Below are 15858 nucleotides of genomic sequence, written 5' to 3'. Positions count from 1 at the left end.
GGCAATGTCTACAAGTGTATTCAGAACACTGAAAGCCGGAAGTAAACTGTTAGCCTTTTGGAGGGAAAAATAAAAATGAAGGAGAGGTAAAAGAACTACCAGAGCAGTAGTTTCCCCCTCTACCTCTTTTCATTCTGCTATTCTCACATTCCCATATTCTTGAGACAGAAAGGAAAAGCAAAACAGGATGGTGACAAACGATCCATCTTCTAGCCAATTGAAGTTGTCATCTGACATCTTGAATCTGACAGAAATTGCAGGAAAAGTTATAGGATCTGCAAAAATAATCTGTATCCTCTGCCCTCCAAAGGCTGTTTAAATAAAGGACAGAATCAGGTGAGAAGGGGGAGTGGTAGTCAGCGCCCGACTGAACTCTTTCCACAGGATGTTCTTGTGTTCAACGCAAAAATCTTACTTCTGACTCCACCCTCTCTCACCTTACAACTGGCTTTGTCCTTCTTTCATTCTTTGTGAAATATAAATAGATGAAATAACAATAAGTTTTCCTTCCCACATTTCCCTTGCAATCTGCTAAGGGTATTGTTGGATGAACACACACATGCACACAAACGAAATCCTGCTGATTTCAGACCTGTAGATATTTTTAAGCTGCTGTTATTTACAATGTCTATAAGGTTAGAGGACAAGCTGTTTGTCTCTGAAGAACACAAGGCTAAAATCAGAGTAAGAAACGGTTTTTACTCAGCTAAGAAACTAAGTATGGCAGGAATGATAAGTATGTTGAAGGATACTCTCAAATTCTACCATTCTATACAGAAAGCTCTTTATCCAAAGAATTCTTTGAAAAGCAACACAAAGCAGGCTATATGGGGAAAAAAAAAAAACAAACAAAAAACCCACAACAACTTACGTGGCTTTTCCTTCCCTCAGGAAAATACAAGATAAAGAGAACTGTAATGTGGCTGATACCACTTTCTTGGACAAAGGCTTGAATTTTAACTTGACATCTGTCTGTGTAGGCATGGGGCTTGCATACTGCTTCATGTTGATGCTGCTGGTGGCAAGCGCTTTTCTTCGTCCAGAAGGAGATTCCTGAAAGCAAAGGAAGAATAAAACTAATGTAAAAGGCGCTGTTACACTGAAACCTGCCTGTGCACAACACAAAAAAAATACACTTATTAAATCCTCATCATTCTTTTTTCAAGAACACAGGCAGCAGGGATTGCTGTGGTCCTCTGTAGAGACAGAAACCTGTTTCTTACACTACGTCAGGCACTAATAGTGGGTCTTTCAGCACTTGCTTAGTGCAAGGGGAAAAAAAAAAGTTATTCATTATGGTTAGTGGTCTTCCATCTGAGATCCTAGGCCTTTAACAGCTTAAGCTTGTAGTAGCATCCAAAGCACACATCCATTTAAACAAGTGGGAATGTATCTCCATTCCTTCTGATAGCAAACTGGACTAGTTTTGTCTAATCTTGAATAGTCCTGGACTAGAACATCCAGCCTAGGGAAGACATGGATTGCAACTATCATATATTTCTTCATGTAATGGTATGAGGCCATCAAGTTAATATTTTTGAACTGCTATCTGTGTTTGATGCTCAAATATAAAGCCCAAGTGTTTTTCAAAGCAATGGTACTTCTCACTAGCGCTGTACATGTACTATCAAGAATGACAGGTTTCTGAAATTAAGGTGGACAACGCTTCAAAAAATATTGATAAAAATTTTGCAAGGAAAAAGTAAAAAGCAAGAAAATAAAAATATAAAAGTAAGTTGTATTTCAAAAGCCTAAGATGTATTTCAAGATAAGGGTATTGCTCACAGTTTAACAATTCAGACAAATTAATCTAAAATGCATCTAGGAACCTACTTTCTTGTTCCATCTAATATCAGCACCAAAGGAACGATTATATGTGATAAAGCTCCAGTAACAAAAACAAACAAAAAAAAGCCCTGGTGTTAACTCTTTTGAAAATGTTCTTACCATAAAACTACATTTTACTGCGGTTGACAATGTGTTCAATAAAGAATACTAATTCAATCAAAACATTCAAGCATCCTTTTTCAAAGTACTTGACATTTCTGCCCAGTAGAATAAGTCAGAATGTAATATGTCATCCCCAAAGAATACCTTGTTTAAAAAACTGGCCTTATCTGTCAGATTATGCACAGCAATATTATACAGAACTATTAGTGCATGTAGATACCTTATGAATGAATTTCAAAAATGCATCAAACACTTGAGAAGGATTTAGGCCCTCTCAGAAGAAATACTTAAGAATATGCAAATACTCTCAACTGAATCAAGTTGAACAGATGCGACTACCACAAACAATACGAGTGCTCTTTCCCCAGCCGCAACTGTCAATCAAAGAGCAAGATTAAGGTCCAAGGTTCTGACAATGTGTAAAATGGAAAGCATGATCAGGGAGTTTCAATTATTACATAGATATGAACAAGAATAATCTGTTATTGTACCATACCTTTACAATAACTAAACATTACAACTCATTATAGTGAAAGCAAGATATACCGTGGCACCTCTTCAGAAAGCAACGTCAGAGGCATGGCACTTCTTTTTTGCATGTTCTCCAAGTAAATGTACATAAGCAGTTTGTGTATTAACAGCAAATTCGTTCATAAAGCTAAATTTTCAATATTCATACTATGGTATAAAAACGGTAGTCAAGGTGAGCAGAAAGTTTGCATAAGCCTCTTCTAGTTATTTTTTGGTTTTAATATACCTTTAGAGAAAAATGGCATATAAAATGTGGTGTGCAAGCATTTATGCAACTGGCATGGTGAGATTGCCAATGCTAGCACATGTGTTTTTCTGCCAAACAGAAGCAACCAGAAATTAAAACGTAACTTGGAGTCACATGGAGAAGACAGGAAGGCAACGGGTGCAAGTTGCACCAGGAGGTTTCATCTCAACAGAAGACAGACAGTCTTTATGGCAAGAACAGTCACGGGGACAACCTCCCCAGGGACATGGTAGAGTCCTCATCATGGGAGGTTTACAAGCTGGAACTGGACAGGGTGCTAGGTCATCTCATCTAGGTTCCCTTTCCTATGAATGTCTGGACGAGGTGATCTTTCCATGTCCCTTCCAACCTGAGCTCTTCTATGATGGTATGATTCTAACTTGAATATGCCCCCACCTGTAGTCAGGCCAAATAAAAACATTCCAATGGTAGGCTATAATGACTAGGAAACACTTGTCACACTATGGACTTGACTCTTCTTTAAATCACTTGCGTTTGAGCTTATGCTGGCAGACTAAAAGAATTATAGCTTAGCTGGTTTTAAAAATCTGTATTACAGTATCACAGTTATTGAAACTACAGTTAGCAACATAACTCAAAATGCAGGGAAAGGCTCATTTGTTCATTATTCCCAAATTATACAATTAGTTTTTCCTTAAAAAGATGTTTCGTGTTGCCTTTCTTTTTCTTTTTAAAGAAGATGCATGTCCGTTGTCATGTCCTCACTCTCCTTCATCAACTAAAACACCCCCAAAATAATGAATTGTGTCTATACACAGTGAGAAACAGACCTTAGATGAAACATACGAACACAGGGTACTTGCTTACAGCCTTCCAGGTGAATCATTGATGAGCATTACCATGCCTATATTCTGATGTACTCTTCTCAGTTTGACTATGAAGATCACTTCCCAGCAGCTGTAAACAACCCCAATTTAACAAAACAACACCCAATTTAACAAAGACCTAGATTATTTCCTTGTGTAGCTACCAATGCCTTCTCAGTGGTGGCTCATGTGTTACATACACCCTATGCTACAAGAGCAACATACACACCTCTCACAAGGTCCCTGGGGAGGTATCTATCATAGGGAACACAAATATGCTCCAGGGTCTCTGAAAAAAAGAAGGTGTTTTTGGTGGCAAAGCTAATGTCTCTTGTTAGAAATGCACCATGTTATCAGCTAACTCAGATGCATTTTGCCTTTATAGAGGTGGTTTTACTAAAAAAGTCAAAGCAAACAAGCCAACCCAAAGGTCAGTTCGGTGGTGAATCTAAGGTGAAGAGAAAGAACAGAGCATTAAACTTGCAAGCATCTAAAAGCTGGGCATGAACATAAAGGCAGGAGAATTTTGGAATTACATGGAATTACATTTTCAGTTAATATCTATTTATCATATAAATGATCATCTTGCTGTTTGCAGCTTCAGATTATCTGGATCAGAGAGTGAATAAAAGACCTGAATCAGGAAGAGGCAAAGTTCCCCCAGTGAAGGTGTTTGTCAGCAATTCCTTGTGGTATCTTCTGGGGTTAAGGGGAGTAGAGGAGGAGGGAGACAAGAACACAGGTAGCTGCTGTGCTGGTATGAAGAGCAGAAGCCAGCCATGTGCAAGAAGATTCTCCTAGCACTAAATATTCTGAGGTGCTGTGAAGAATAAGACATACTTGGCAATCAAGCTCAGTCAACCTAAGAAAGGAATTAATTTCATAATCTTTTTGCGAGCCAAAGACAGAAGTTGACTTTTTGGGTTCCAACTGCCTATAAAAAAATCCAAATTTGTAAATTAATCATATTAAAACCACCAAAAATCAAAACAAAGACAGACAGTCCCCTGATCTTTCAAGTTCTATTTTCCTTCACATGCAAGCTTAAGTACATCCTCCTGCTCTCCCAGAAGTGTTAAAAGTGTTGCAATGTTTTCTTATTTTAAGGTTTATAGGCTTGGCCTTACATTTAGATGTAGAAAGTAGAGAGGGGAAACTTTTTAGTCCCTGTAAAGGATAGGCTCAAGGTGCCTAGGTCCATGATTGACTTCGCAGTGGAGTATGTTTCATGACACACAACCAACTTCTAAAAAATGGTTTTTAAACATCAGAAAATGCTAATAACCACTTTTCACAAGGGTGGTAATGTTTTCTTCAAAAAATTACATTCTTTGCATTATACAGTCTGAGTTACCCCAGACCACAGAGAAATTTCCTTACAGAATCATAGATAATTCTTAGATCAGCAGAGATAAAATAATCCAAGAGAAATACCTATGAGTGGGATATACAGGAGCAGCTCAGCAGTAGGCTGGAATGAGTTACTTCAAACAGAAGCACACTTTGGTAAGAATGTAAATAAATAACATCCATTTAATAATAAAAGTCTGATCTGGTGTTACTTGTGCCTTGTATGAGCACATGGAGTTTGGTGGAAGGTAAAGCAGGAATCCCAATGCAAATATTTTAATTGCTCAACTTCTCTGATTTTGACTACCTAATCAAAGTTAAAATGCATAAGGCTCAACTATGCCTCCAGGTCTTTTACCTACATGGGACTGCCAGAGTTGCCACATCATGTTTTGTGAAAGAGTGCATGGAAAAGTCAGTTTTGAAGTCACAAGAGGGAAATGATCCATCTGATAATAAGAAAGGTGACAAAATACAACACTTAACTATCAAGATGGAGTTCATTCTTTAAGAAAAGAGTAATTTGGAAACTCTCTGCTTTTCAAGAGAGGCAATGCATTAGATATCACCCGAAACCTATTCCAAAGAGAGACAAAATCAAGACAATCAGAAGGCATATAGGTGCAAGTAGTGCAGGGCCAGGCTGGGATAAGACTTCATTGCATGGGAGCACCTTGCGCTCAGCTCTGCTAAGGCCAGGTGACCTACAGCACATATGCAGACATGCACTGCAAACAGGGATTTAAATAGCTATAGATGGGTTTTCAAGGAGCAGTACCAACATATCCCTTTACAGCATTTTGTATTACTTCCACAAGTACTCAACTATGATCATATAACAAATTTTGGGGGTAGAGAATGGAAAATTAACACTGATCAAGCCACAGTCAGTTCAAATGAAGCCAATGGAGCTGCATTTACTCTAACAGCTATAGGACCAGAGTCACTTACACCACACAAATTTCTGCCTTTCAGCAAAGCAACCTGCATCATTCTCTTCCACAGCACTCATGACTGAGCAGCGTCAGACATCCCGAAAACTACTATATAGTAAGTGTCACCCTTACGTAAAGTTCTGCCTAGCCTAAAGGATGCACATAGCCCAGTCTCTACAAGGAGAATAATGTGAAGCAATGCTGTGAACCACTAGCCTTTTCTAGGAACCATCCCCATCTTTTCCTCTGACAGCAAACAGGACTAAAACACTCTGAGGAATGAAGATCAGATAATCTGTACCACAAATGTAAAACAAACAGCCCATTTTCACTTGGAAGACGATGATCACAGATGACAGACAGTCACATCACACTATTAAACAGTGCTCAGCTCTCCTTCTAATGAAAGATTAACACCTCCATATGAAAGGTCTGGACTCAGACTCTTAATTTAAAGGAGACCCAAATAATGCAATAATGCAAATTTCATGCAGCCTTCTTTCCTTAAAAATGCATTTTTAATGACCTTGTGTCCTGTAATTACCAACTGCCTGGTAAGTCTTCTTCAAGGTTAATATAAGAAGTGCAAATAAGAAGGAAACAGCTTTGTATTTTCTGTTAAACTGACTTCACACTTCCAGAGTTACAGAATCAAAATACTGGCTAGGTTTTGTTCACAGGTTATATTCCTCTGGGTTATTTGGGTTGGAGAAAGAGTCCTTCCACAGAAAAAAGCAGAATATATTTTACCCCTCCACACCTAAACTCGGCTTGCATATATAGACCTTCTATCCCTTGCTGTAACACGGTCTTTAATCCCCGAGACTCAAATGCCCTCCTTTCCATACAAGCACATTGAGAAAAGACAGTAAAATATTTCCATTCATCAGAAACTAGATAAAAAAGTACCGTAGTTCTTGTTTAGATACTAAATAGTCCCTCTTTAATAGAAATATATTAAGTAATGTGTAAGGACTGTACAAACATTATCCAAAAAAAGAACTAATGGGGAAGATAATAAGTTTCCTAATTGGATATTGTTATTTTGCCAAAAGAAACAGTGAGTTTTGACTATCTTCCTCCCAGCAAAGGAAGACATACAGCGTAATATTTTAAAGGCTGCCTTTTCACCTTTTATAAAGGTGAATGCTAAAAAGCCCACAAACACATGCAGATTTTAGCGAGGAGCATTCTGGTGCACACTTGGGCATAAAATAATTGGAAAAAGCAATTCTTATCACTGTAAAAACCCATTGAGAGGAACAAGTTTTGCGGATTTCGCTTTCCTTTTGCTTCAGAATTGAACGGAGAACGTTGTGAAGGAAAGCCGTCCTCTGGCACAAACCCCACCACCCCGACAGCCACCACACACCGCAGGAGAGGAAATGGGAAAGTTCTCCCTCTCCTGATGCTGGATGCCAGCCCCGGCAGTGGAGTTGCAAGCGCCATCTTGCTTAGATGAAAAGATCACTGCTTCACTGGCAGAGCAAAATGGATCACTACAGAATTTAATTTGTGAGAGTATACAGCAATTAAATGCTAAAATAGACAAGCTACAGGGAGCTCTCTCAACTGGAGAGAGTAAATTAGAAACTATGTCAGTTAAAATAATTTAGACAGTCGGATGGGAGATTTGGGGGACCGAACTGCAGGCAGCACGATCTGTGCCGAAAACTTGTTTAAAAGCAAATAATGGTTCAAGGTATCCAGAACATCATTAGGAATTATGATGCATTTGAATGGAGAATTTAATGTTTAAAAAATCCTGCAAATGCCAGAAAAGTCTGAACTCCAGACATGAGGACTGGGAAGGAAATTAAAAAGTATATAGAAATGTTGGAACAGATACACTTGATTATACAAATATATATATTTGTGTTGCTCACAAAGTGACCCTTGTTCTTGTCACAAGCAGAGCCCTTGTGTCGAATTATTTATCATATTGGTAATATCTTAGGTTTAGGCTAAAAGGCTACTTCAAAAAACCATGATGGTTTTTATAGCACATCTAGATTGATGAATCATTACAGTGGAAGCACAACACTTAAGAAGGCAAAAAGAAAATAGAGTAGGCTACTACAGCTACAGTCTTCTTCTGGTCTGCTTTTAGGACAGCCCATGAGATTTCACTAGCACCCTGAGAGACTGAGGTATGTAGTGAAAGGTTCTTTCTGAGCAGGGTGTGTTCAAGCAACCTGCTTTGGGTAACAACAAACGGTTCATCTTCACAGGCTAATCCTTTGAACTCACAGACTTCGGAAATCTCAGAAGAGGGAAAGTTTATAAAGTGAAATGATGCCTATTAAATTGTGGTAACTCATCTACACTATGCAAACAACCACCAAGAAGATCTAGAGGTCCTGTTTTGCTAAAACAAAACCAAACCCAAACACCCCCCCCCCCACAAAAAAAACCCAAACCCCCCCCCCCCCCCCCAAAAACTATTAATCTTTTTCAACAGCTACTGGACAGATGGCAAAAAATGTGCGCAACCAAAATTTTAGTGGAGCCAGTTTCTTAATAGACCATGTATATGAGACAGGTATGACCTTCTAAACTAGGCTTGATGCTTCTGAAGGGCAATGGAGAAAAGTGTACAGGTGAGCTGAACAACTTTAATAAGTAGCAGATAACTGCTGGACTCTGAGACACTCAGCCTTGGAAAGGATGTGGTAACTGCTTTATGTGTCTGCTTAAAAGCCTTCACTGCTTTCTCCTTTGGACTGTTTAGTAAAACAGGAACACTTCCTGAATACTCTCCCACAGAAGGATGCAACGAGATTGATGACTGATGTTGAGAAATATTTGCTCTAGTATTTGTAGCCTTCTTCCTCCTTGCTCTTTCAGATCCCTTCCTCTAGAGATGCTGTGCAAGCATCTCTTTTTCCATTAATGCCAGCTTTAAATTTACTGTTAGATGCCTTTGATCACCTGCTAAACGATTTGTCTGTCCTTATGCTCTATGCAAACATTATTGTAGGTTTATAAAGTATGTGAATCTTTGCTTGTGTTTGCAAAGGTATGCCTTATGCCGTAAGGAACCCTGGGATACTTGACTATCCCATATTACTTACCTACAAAAATCACATCCTTTCCTGCAATGCTGAGCTCATTAATGCCCTAATACTGTCTGGTATTCTGCTTCCCTTTCACAGTCATTTACTCTCTTCCATTGGGATCATTGCGTGGTAGGGACTGTCTGTTCCTTTCCTGGACCCTAATGCTACAGCAGCCAGTTACATGACCATCTGCCCTGGGCCTGCTAAGGTATATGTTGCAGCTGTGTGCAAGTCTGTGTGTATTACTACATAAATCACTAGTAAGCAAAAGCCATTGAGATGAAATAATTTTTAGATAGCAAAAACTGTGAACATAAGTCCTACTGTAATTCCTGGGCAGAATTGTAATTTTGCCATGGATGCGGGACATGAGCTCACAGATGCTCAGCCAAAGTTGGCAGACAAACTTGTTATTACCAATTACCAAAATCCTCAAACCCTTGCTCTCAAAGGAGCAGATTTAAAGAAGTCTGGGCTTGAGCTGCTGCTGATACATGGCAGGTGAGGCTGGCTGTGGGGAAAGGCACTGCACGCAGGGCTGGCAGTTTGGCAGTAAATAACAGTCCTTCATTTTCTGCTGCGTGCTGCTGAGCTGGATCCTTCACAGTGTGCTGCCCGCCTCCGAGAGTGACTTCCATGCTCTGCTTTGGCTAGGGCACTTCCAAACAGTATTCCCCCTGGTTCCGGTTTAATTTTGAAGGTTTTATTGTATAACTGTATTTCTATAGAGTTAGCTTCAGAACAAAGTAGAAATACAGGTAATTTACCTAATGCTAGAAGGTGAGAAACAGCAGATGATAAAGCTGGTTCCTAAATTTTCAGCTGAAACTGGAGTAAGAAACACCCACCATGTGAGACTTCCTCCTTCCTGGGGGGAGGACAGGGATGCTGATTTGCTGTCCATGACTTTATTTCCTGGTCAGCAACTCCAGTAACTCCACATTTTTCCATGTGTTGACTGAAGGGACTCACAGGTGGTTTTCTGGGTTTTGTTTTTAAATAACGGGCAACAGCTGTTATAAAATCTGTATTTAAGCTCACCCACCAGTGCCTGGCACATTAGCTCTATTTTGCCTGGCAGGAAGCCTCCATTTTTATGATTCACTCTATTGCTCAGTTGCTCTATGCAGAGGTATCCCATGAACGGTGCTACCTTCAATAGTTACACCAGAGAGAAGCCCAGTTAGCGTCCCTTGACAGAAGATGGTCTTTAGTGGAAAAAGAAATGCTGGGGTTTTGTTTGTTTTAAAAAGAGGGTAAATAGTTACCTATTTATTGTTGGTTTCAGGTGTGAAAAGCCTTTCAGCCCTTCTGTTGCTTACAGCTTCTTACCACTTTCCATTCTAGGCTCTACATTTCCTAACTCTCTCCTGGTGTCACTTCAAGACAAAGACTGAGAATCTTTGACATTAAAAAGGTGGGTTTGAAGTAATACCTCAAGGTCAGCAGTGACTATTTAATGGGAGTTCAATTTAATACTAAGAACAGTTATTGAAAAGTCTATAGCTCTATACATTAGGCTGTACATACCTGCAAGCCTTGTCCCGAGGAAACAAGCGCTGTGCAGAAAAGCACACATGATACAGACCCCAGAATTAACTACAGATCATTTAAACAGACTTGCAAACGTAAATACATTATTCAGCTCCTTTGTAATCTCCAACAAGGAAGCAAGTTTGAGGTAACACTCATTAAAGAAGAAACAAGGTCAAAAGATTAACTGCTCCAGCAAACTTACACACTTTCATTCACCTTTCCAGAAGATATTATATGTTAAGATGGCTTATAACATTGTCTAGACTTAATATTCTAGCATACATAAAACCTGTTTAAATGGATGTTGTAAAATACCAGTGTATCATCAACCAGTTGTTACTATCCCAGGATAACTTCCTTAGAGTGAATGCACAATATTAAATGACATAAAATTTGCAAGGCTTATGTCACAGAAGAGCTTTAAACAGTGTCAGGAGAAGAAGCTTTTAACAGTGTCAGGACTCTTACATTGTTCCTGCACTGAAAGCTGGCCTTTACCTTAAAAAGCACAGAATGAACGGATGTATGGTTGGTAATTCCTGATGGCTGTGTGCTGAGCACTGATCTCACACAGTGACTGTTCTCCTTGTCAGAATCAGAGCCCTGGGCTCAAGTTATTTATCATACTGGTAATACCTTAGGTTGAGGCTAAAAGGCCACTTCAAAAAACCCAGCATGATGTTATCTGAAGTGAACATCTCCCTTATTATTGGAACACAAATCTGTCTCTGTTATTAAATTTATGAATGTGCTTCCTTTATTCTCTTCCCTATTGCTCACAACTTCACTTAAAGCATGTGCCAAAACAACTGAGATACACAACACCAAGAGGATATAACACAGTTGGAAAAGTCTCCCAAACTACAGAGAAACTACTGGACCTGCTGGTGGCTCCTTCTTCTCTCCCGCCTTCCCTGTCACTGTATTTCCCAGCTAGCCTGGGGACATGCTGCAAGACCACCACAACTCTTACAGCTCCATGGCCATGCTACTGATCACAAAATTCACTCTGGAAGAGCTGGCTCTTCAAGAAAGTGTCTTCATACAAATATACAGTTCTCTTGCCCATGTCACTTTATTAATATCTCTTTTACCCAAATCTGCAGCTCACTAGCAGGGACAAAAACTCAGTGAGACAACTTTAATATCCAAATCTACACTAGACTGTTACCTAAGGGCAGGGCAGTTTGCAAGTGACAGTTCCTGTGTGCAGCACTCCCTTCTACAGAGGAAAGGAAGAAGAAAGAAATATTGAATCTATGGATGTACCCAATGCTGTACCTCTGACATGTGCTTTGAGTCTGACGTATGCAGGAAGAAGCAGGGGCAAAGGGTAGGTATAGACCTAGGGTAAAAGGGAGGCAGCTGAAAATTAAGATCTGTGTGAAGCGAGAATAGGGGCATGCTCACGCCTGCAAGACATCTCAGCTGGCACACCCTATGCACACACAGAAGTGGGAATAGAGTATGGTGCAGGTGCAGTTACTTGTGTTACATGTATTTTTTTATAAACAACATCATCTACGTTTTAACAGCAAGGATAAACACAAAGCATTCCAAAATGGAGCTCTGTAATAAACATAAACCCCAACTTTTTAAAGCCCAACCATTGCTCCAAATTTGTTTCAATCAGGGAAACAGCTAAATGGATTTCTTCTAACTTTGCACTTAAAGTAAAATTCACCCCACGAATGACAAGCATAAAAAATTTCAGTCCGATGGGCGATTTCTTCCTTTTTTTTTAAAAGCTGCAATAGCCTGAAAACAGGGGCTTGTAATGAAGCTGCCCTGTCAACCAGAACCACACTGTCACTAGAGCAACACAATCATATTGCCTGTGCAAAGAAGCAATGCATTTAACATTTTCTTCACTGTGTATTATCTATTAGCTGAGTTTGTCACAGAGATATGTGGCAGTTCCCTGCAATACTTATGAATATATGGCAAGGCATACAAGAATCCATGCATGTCTGCTTCAGCACAGGTTTGTCTTATTATATTTTGGCAAACAAGTTAAAAACCCCCTCCCTTTTCTCTTATCTTAGGTTTCTGTTAAATGCTGTTACTATCAAGAAATAGAAGTCATCCCAGGCAAATGTCTCAGATCTCTCCATTGCTATTCACTATTACTAATGCACATTACATGTTCAATCCTCCCTTGCTGCTTCTATGAAAAAGCTCGTCAAAAACAGATTTCATTTTTTTCTGTGTATGCACAAATTAGTTATGGATGATTAACAAAGCATTCATTCTTTTATTTGCTTTGGCTGAGACTTGATCTGTGTTACATTCATGTGAGGGAAGCACTTCATTTTATGTTGATTAAATACGAAACACTGTACTGTTGATAAAAAGAGTTGTGTTCAGGGCTGCATTTTATACTGACAAAAGATGCATGTTCTTGGGCTAATATTTTCTTAAACAAGTTTTTCCAGATTTTTAACTGCAAAAAACTTGATACACCGTTTTTGTTTAATTCTCACCAAGTACTGGGCGGCAAGAGCTTTATGTTGCAAAGCAATCTGCTGCAGTCTTAACACACAGCAATTATTATTGCGTATTTATATGTAATAAAAAGGAATATTCAAATTCTGCCCCAACATTTGATTTCTTTAAACATAACTTGCATTATAAAACTTATCCAAAAAAGACTGCACAAGTAAGTAGGACAGGCAGCTAATCATAACTACAGGATTCATCTCCTATTACATGAAAAATATAATGAAAATGAAGAGGTATTGGAAAAGTCTCATGGAAACTTACAGCTGTAACAGCATTTGGCCCATCTGGTGTTACTGACTCCAGCTATCGCAAGAGAACACGTGTGTAAAAATGCTTGTCTATAAGGCCCACAAATCCTCTACGTCCATTAAACACAGTGATACAGCAATACCAAAAAGGATGCACTTCAGGAAAGTATTTAAGTACAAGCCTAACTTCGAACACATGATCCGCTTGTAATTAAATCAAGTTAAAGAAAGCCATATGATTAAGCACCTTGTTAAATCTGGGAACAAGTTATTAGCCCTTATAAAACAGGAGATTCTATCTCGGGGTTTACTGCACATGAAACAAACACATACACACGCACAGAGTATTATGCATACTTTTGCAAGAGGGGATTTATTTTTAGTCTACATAGCAGTAAGTGCAGCTTTTACTCAGGTTAGGAGGAGGTCTGGCCACAATAACTTCTAAGGCACAGATCTCATCTATGCAAGAGAGTTTCATTTGTTTCTAAACTTCCAACACAGATTGATGGGATTGCACCTTAATAAAATCTCCAGTAATGTCTCTGTGTTGCAAAAATTAGTCTATGCAGTGTCTTTCTTAAACATCACAAAAAAACTAAGCCATGAATATCGGGTTTTCATCTTACTACCTAGGAGAGGGAGGCCTGCATGAGGCCAGAAGCAGCCCAAGTGAAGGGAAACTCGGTGTCAGCTGGGTTTAGAAAGCATGGATAGTGCTTCACACAAAAGAAGGTGATTTCTTGGCTGCCCCTGAAATACCACAGTGCTGCATGGGAGGACAGAAGGAGAGGAGAAGATGTGAAGCTTGGTTTGATCCAAGCAGGTTACTGCATGGTCTCTGAGTAGCAGTCCTCTGCTCCCCATGAAGGGACATGGCTGTTAGCTGATAGACATTTGAAGCTCTCAAGACCCATCTTGGGGAAGGTCCCTCCAGCGCTGATACACTGCAGTTACGAGGACAAGAAATGGCCAGCGAAAGCAGCCAGGTCCATCTGGAGCAGCCATGCTGCAGAGCAAGGTGTGAGCTCCTGCAACGCATGAGAAGCACAAGGCTTTCCAAACCCACCCATTTCTTCTCATCACCCTCATCTAGGGGAGAGGCGCAAGATAACAACTCCTACCTGACGCTGCAGCCAACCAGACAGAGCCTGACTCCTACCTCGTCTCCTACCCGCATCCCACTTTTACAACCGCATGCTTCTGCCTTGCACCAGCCCTGGCACTTTGCTGGCTCTTCTTTCACAACCTAGATCCTCTCACAAAACCAGCAGAGAACTCATCCAGAAAAAAAAAACTAACACAAAAAAACCCACCAGTTTCAGCTGTCCAAGAGCCAGATAAGCACCAGATTCAGTGCACTGAAGGAGCAGCAACACAAAGTGAGGAGCACAGAGGAAGAAGCAAGAAACCACCCATTTTGACAGCAGCAAACAGAATGGTTCAGTCATCCCATGTGGTCGTATTTTCAGGCAGTATTTTATGAAGATTTACTCTTTCTGCTCCAGGCTGTGTGAATTCAGCTCCCCATCCTTTGCAGACAGGGGTGTGTGTGTGTGTTAAAGTGAAACAAAGGTTTATTTTTTTTAAGGATCCTCCGGAAGATTTTTTTTTTCCCCTTTGCTTCAGGTCACAGAAGAACACACAAAAGGACAAAGCAATAAATGCTCACATGCACTTTCTTGCCTTTATTTCCACTCTCTGGAATGAGGCCAGAGACATCTAAGTAGTGCACTCTGTTCTCTTCCACTCCTTCTCAGAAATTATGGAGTCTTTCTCCTCTGCAGCCAATTTCCTCCTTTTTCTCTGTGCAGGCCCAATATTCAACTACTACAGAACAATGTTCCCCTGTTTCTCTCTGGGGCTCATTCTCCATGCATCTACACCAGGCTCTCTGAGCCCTCCCAGATCTTTACGGCTTTATGTTTACAGATCCTGGATGAAAACCTGTTCTCTCTGCTCCAATTCTAGGAAAATTCCACTCTCTCCCCATTTTGCATATGAACTACACTGCACTCATTTTCTTAAGGTTCAGCGACTCCACGGTCCTAAGGAGCTGCCACTCCCAAGGTTCTTAGTACCTTATTAGCCCAATTCAAATATACCTGACACAATCGTACAGCTGACTCTGAACAGCACAAAGTCTCCCTAATCTAAGTCTGAAAACTGAAATTGGGCACTGGCAAGGCAAATAGCAGGTATGTCACATTATACAGCTTCCCACTTATTTATAATATCTACATGTATTATTATTAGGCTTACACAAATTTTAATTCACAAAAATCAGTGCTATAAAGCAAGTATCAGTTTAAAATAATCCGTTTCTATACATTTTATTAAAAGATGTTATTCTCCACATTCCACCTTCATCAAGAACATTCCTGGAATGTTACAGGCACAAGTACCGTTGATATTTCTAAAGCTCTCTTTGAAACAAATGCACACGTGTACAAAACCCAAAGATGTTGCTAATGGTTTATTCATTAACATACCATGTTGCCATCTAAAACAAATACAAGAATAAATTAATAAATACAGAGTCTCTCTAATGAAAATACCTTCTTCTCTAATTCTTAGCTGTGAAGTTAACCTCATTTATGGAATTGAAAAAATCTCAATGTTAATTAATTTAATATTTGATCCATCCATACTTAAAAATATTCCACAATAAAA

General features: G+C 39.6%; 1 protein-coding gene across 1 annotated transcript in view; it reads right to left on the bottom strand.

The window, feature by feature from the left end:
• Positions 1-15858, bottom strand: part of EHBP1 (EH domain binding protein 1) — a gene marked incomplete at its 5' end in the record, with an annotated part of 184322 nt that overhangs the window by 127235 nt on the left and 41229 nt on the right. Inside the window, one exon of the mRNA XM_010014312.1 lies at positions 872-1053. Coding sequence (XP_010012614.1) covers positions 872-1053 — 182 coding nt within the window. The remainder of the gene's footprint in view (positions 1-871; positions 1054-15858) is intronic.

The sequence above is a fragment of the Nestor notabilis genome, unplaced genomic scaffold, assembly GCF_000696875.1.
Source record: "Nestor notabilis isolate BGI_N333 unplaced genomic scaffold, ASM69687v1 scaffold13375, whole genome shotgun sequence".
NCBI lineage: Eukaryota > Metazoa > Chordata > Aves > Psittaciformes > Psittacidae > Nestor > Nestor notabilis.
Note: the sequence above shows the minus strand (reverse complement) of the source record. Positions and strands in the feature narration are given on the sequence as shown.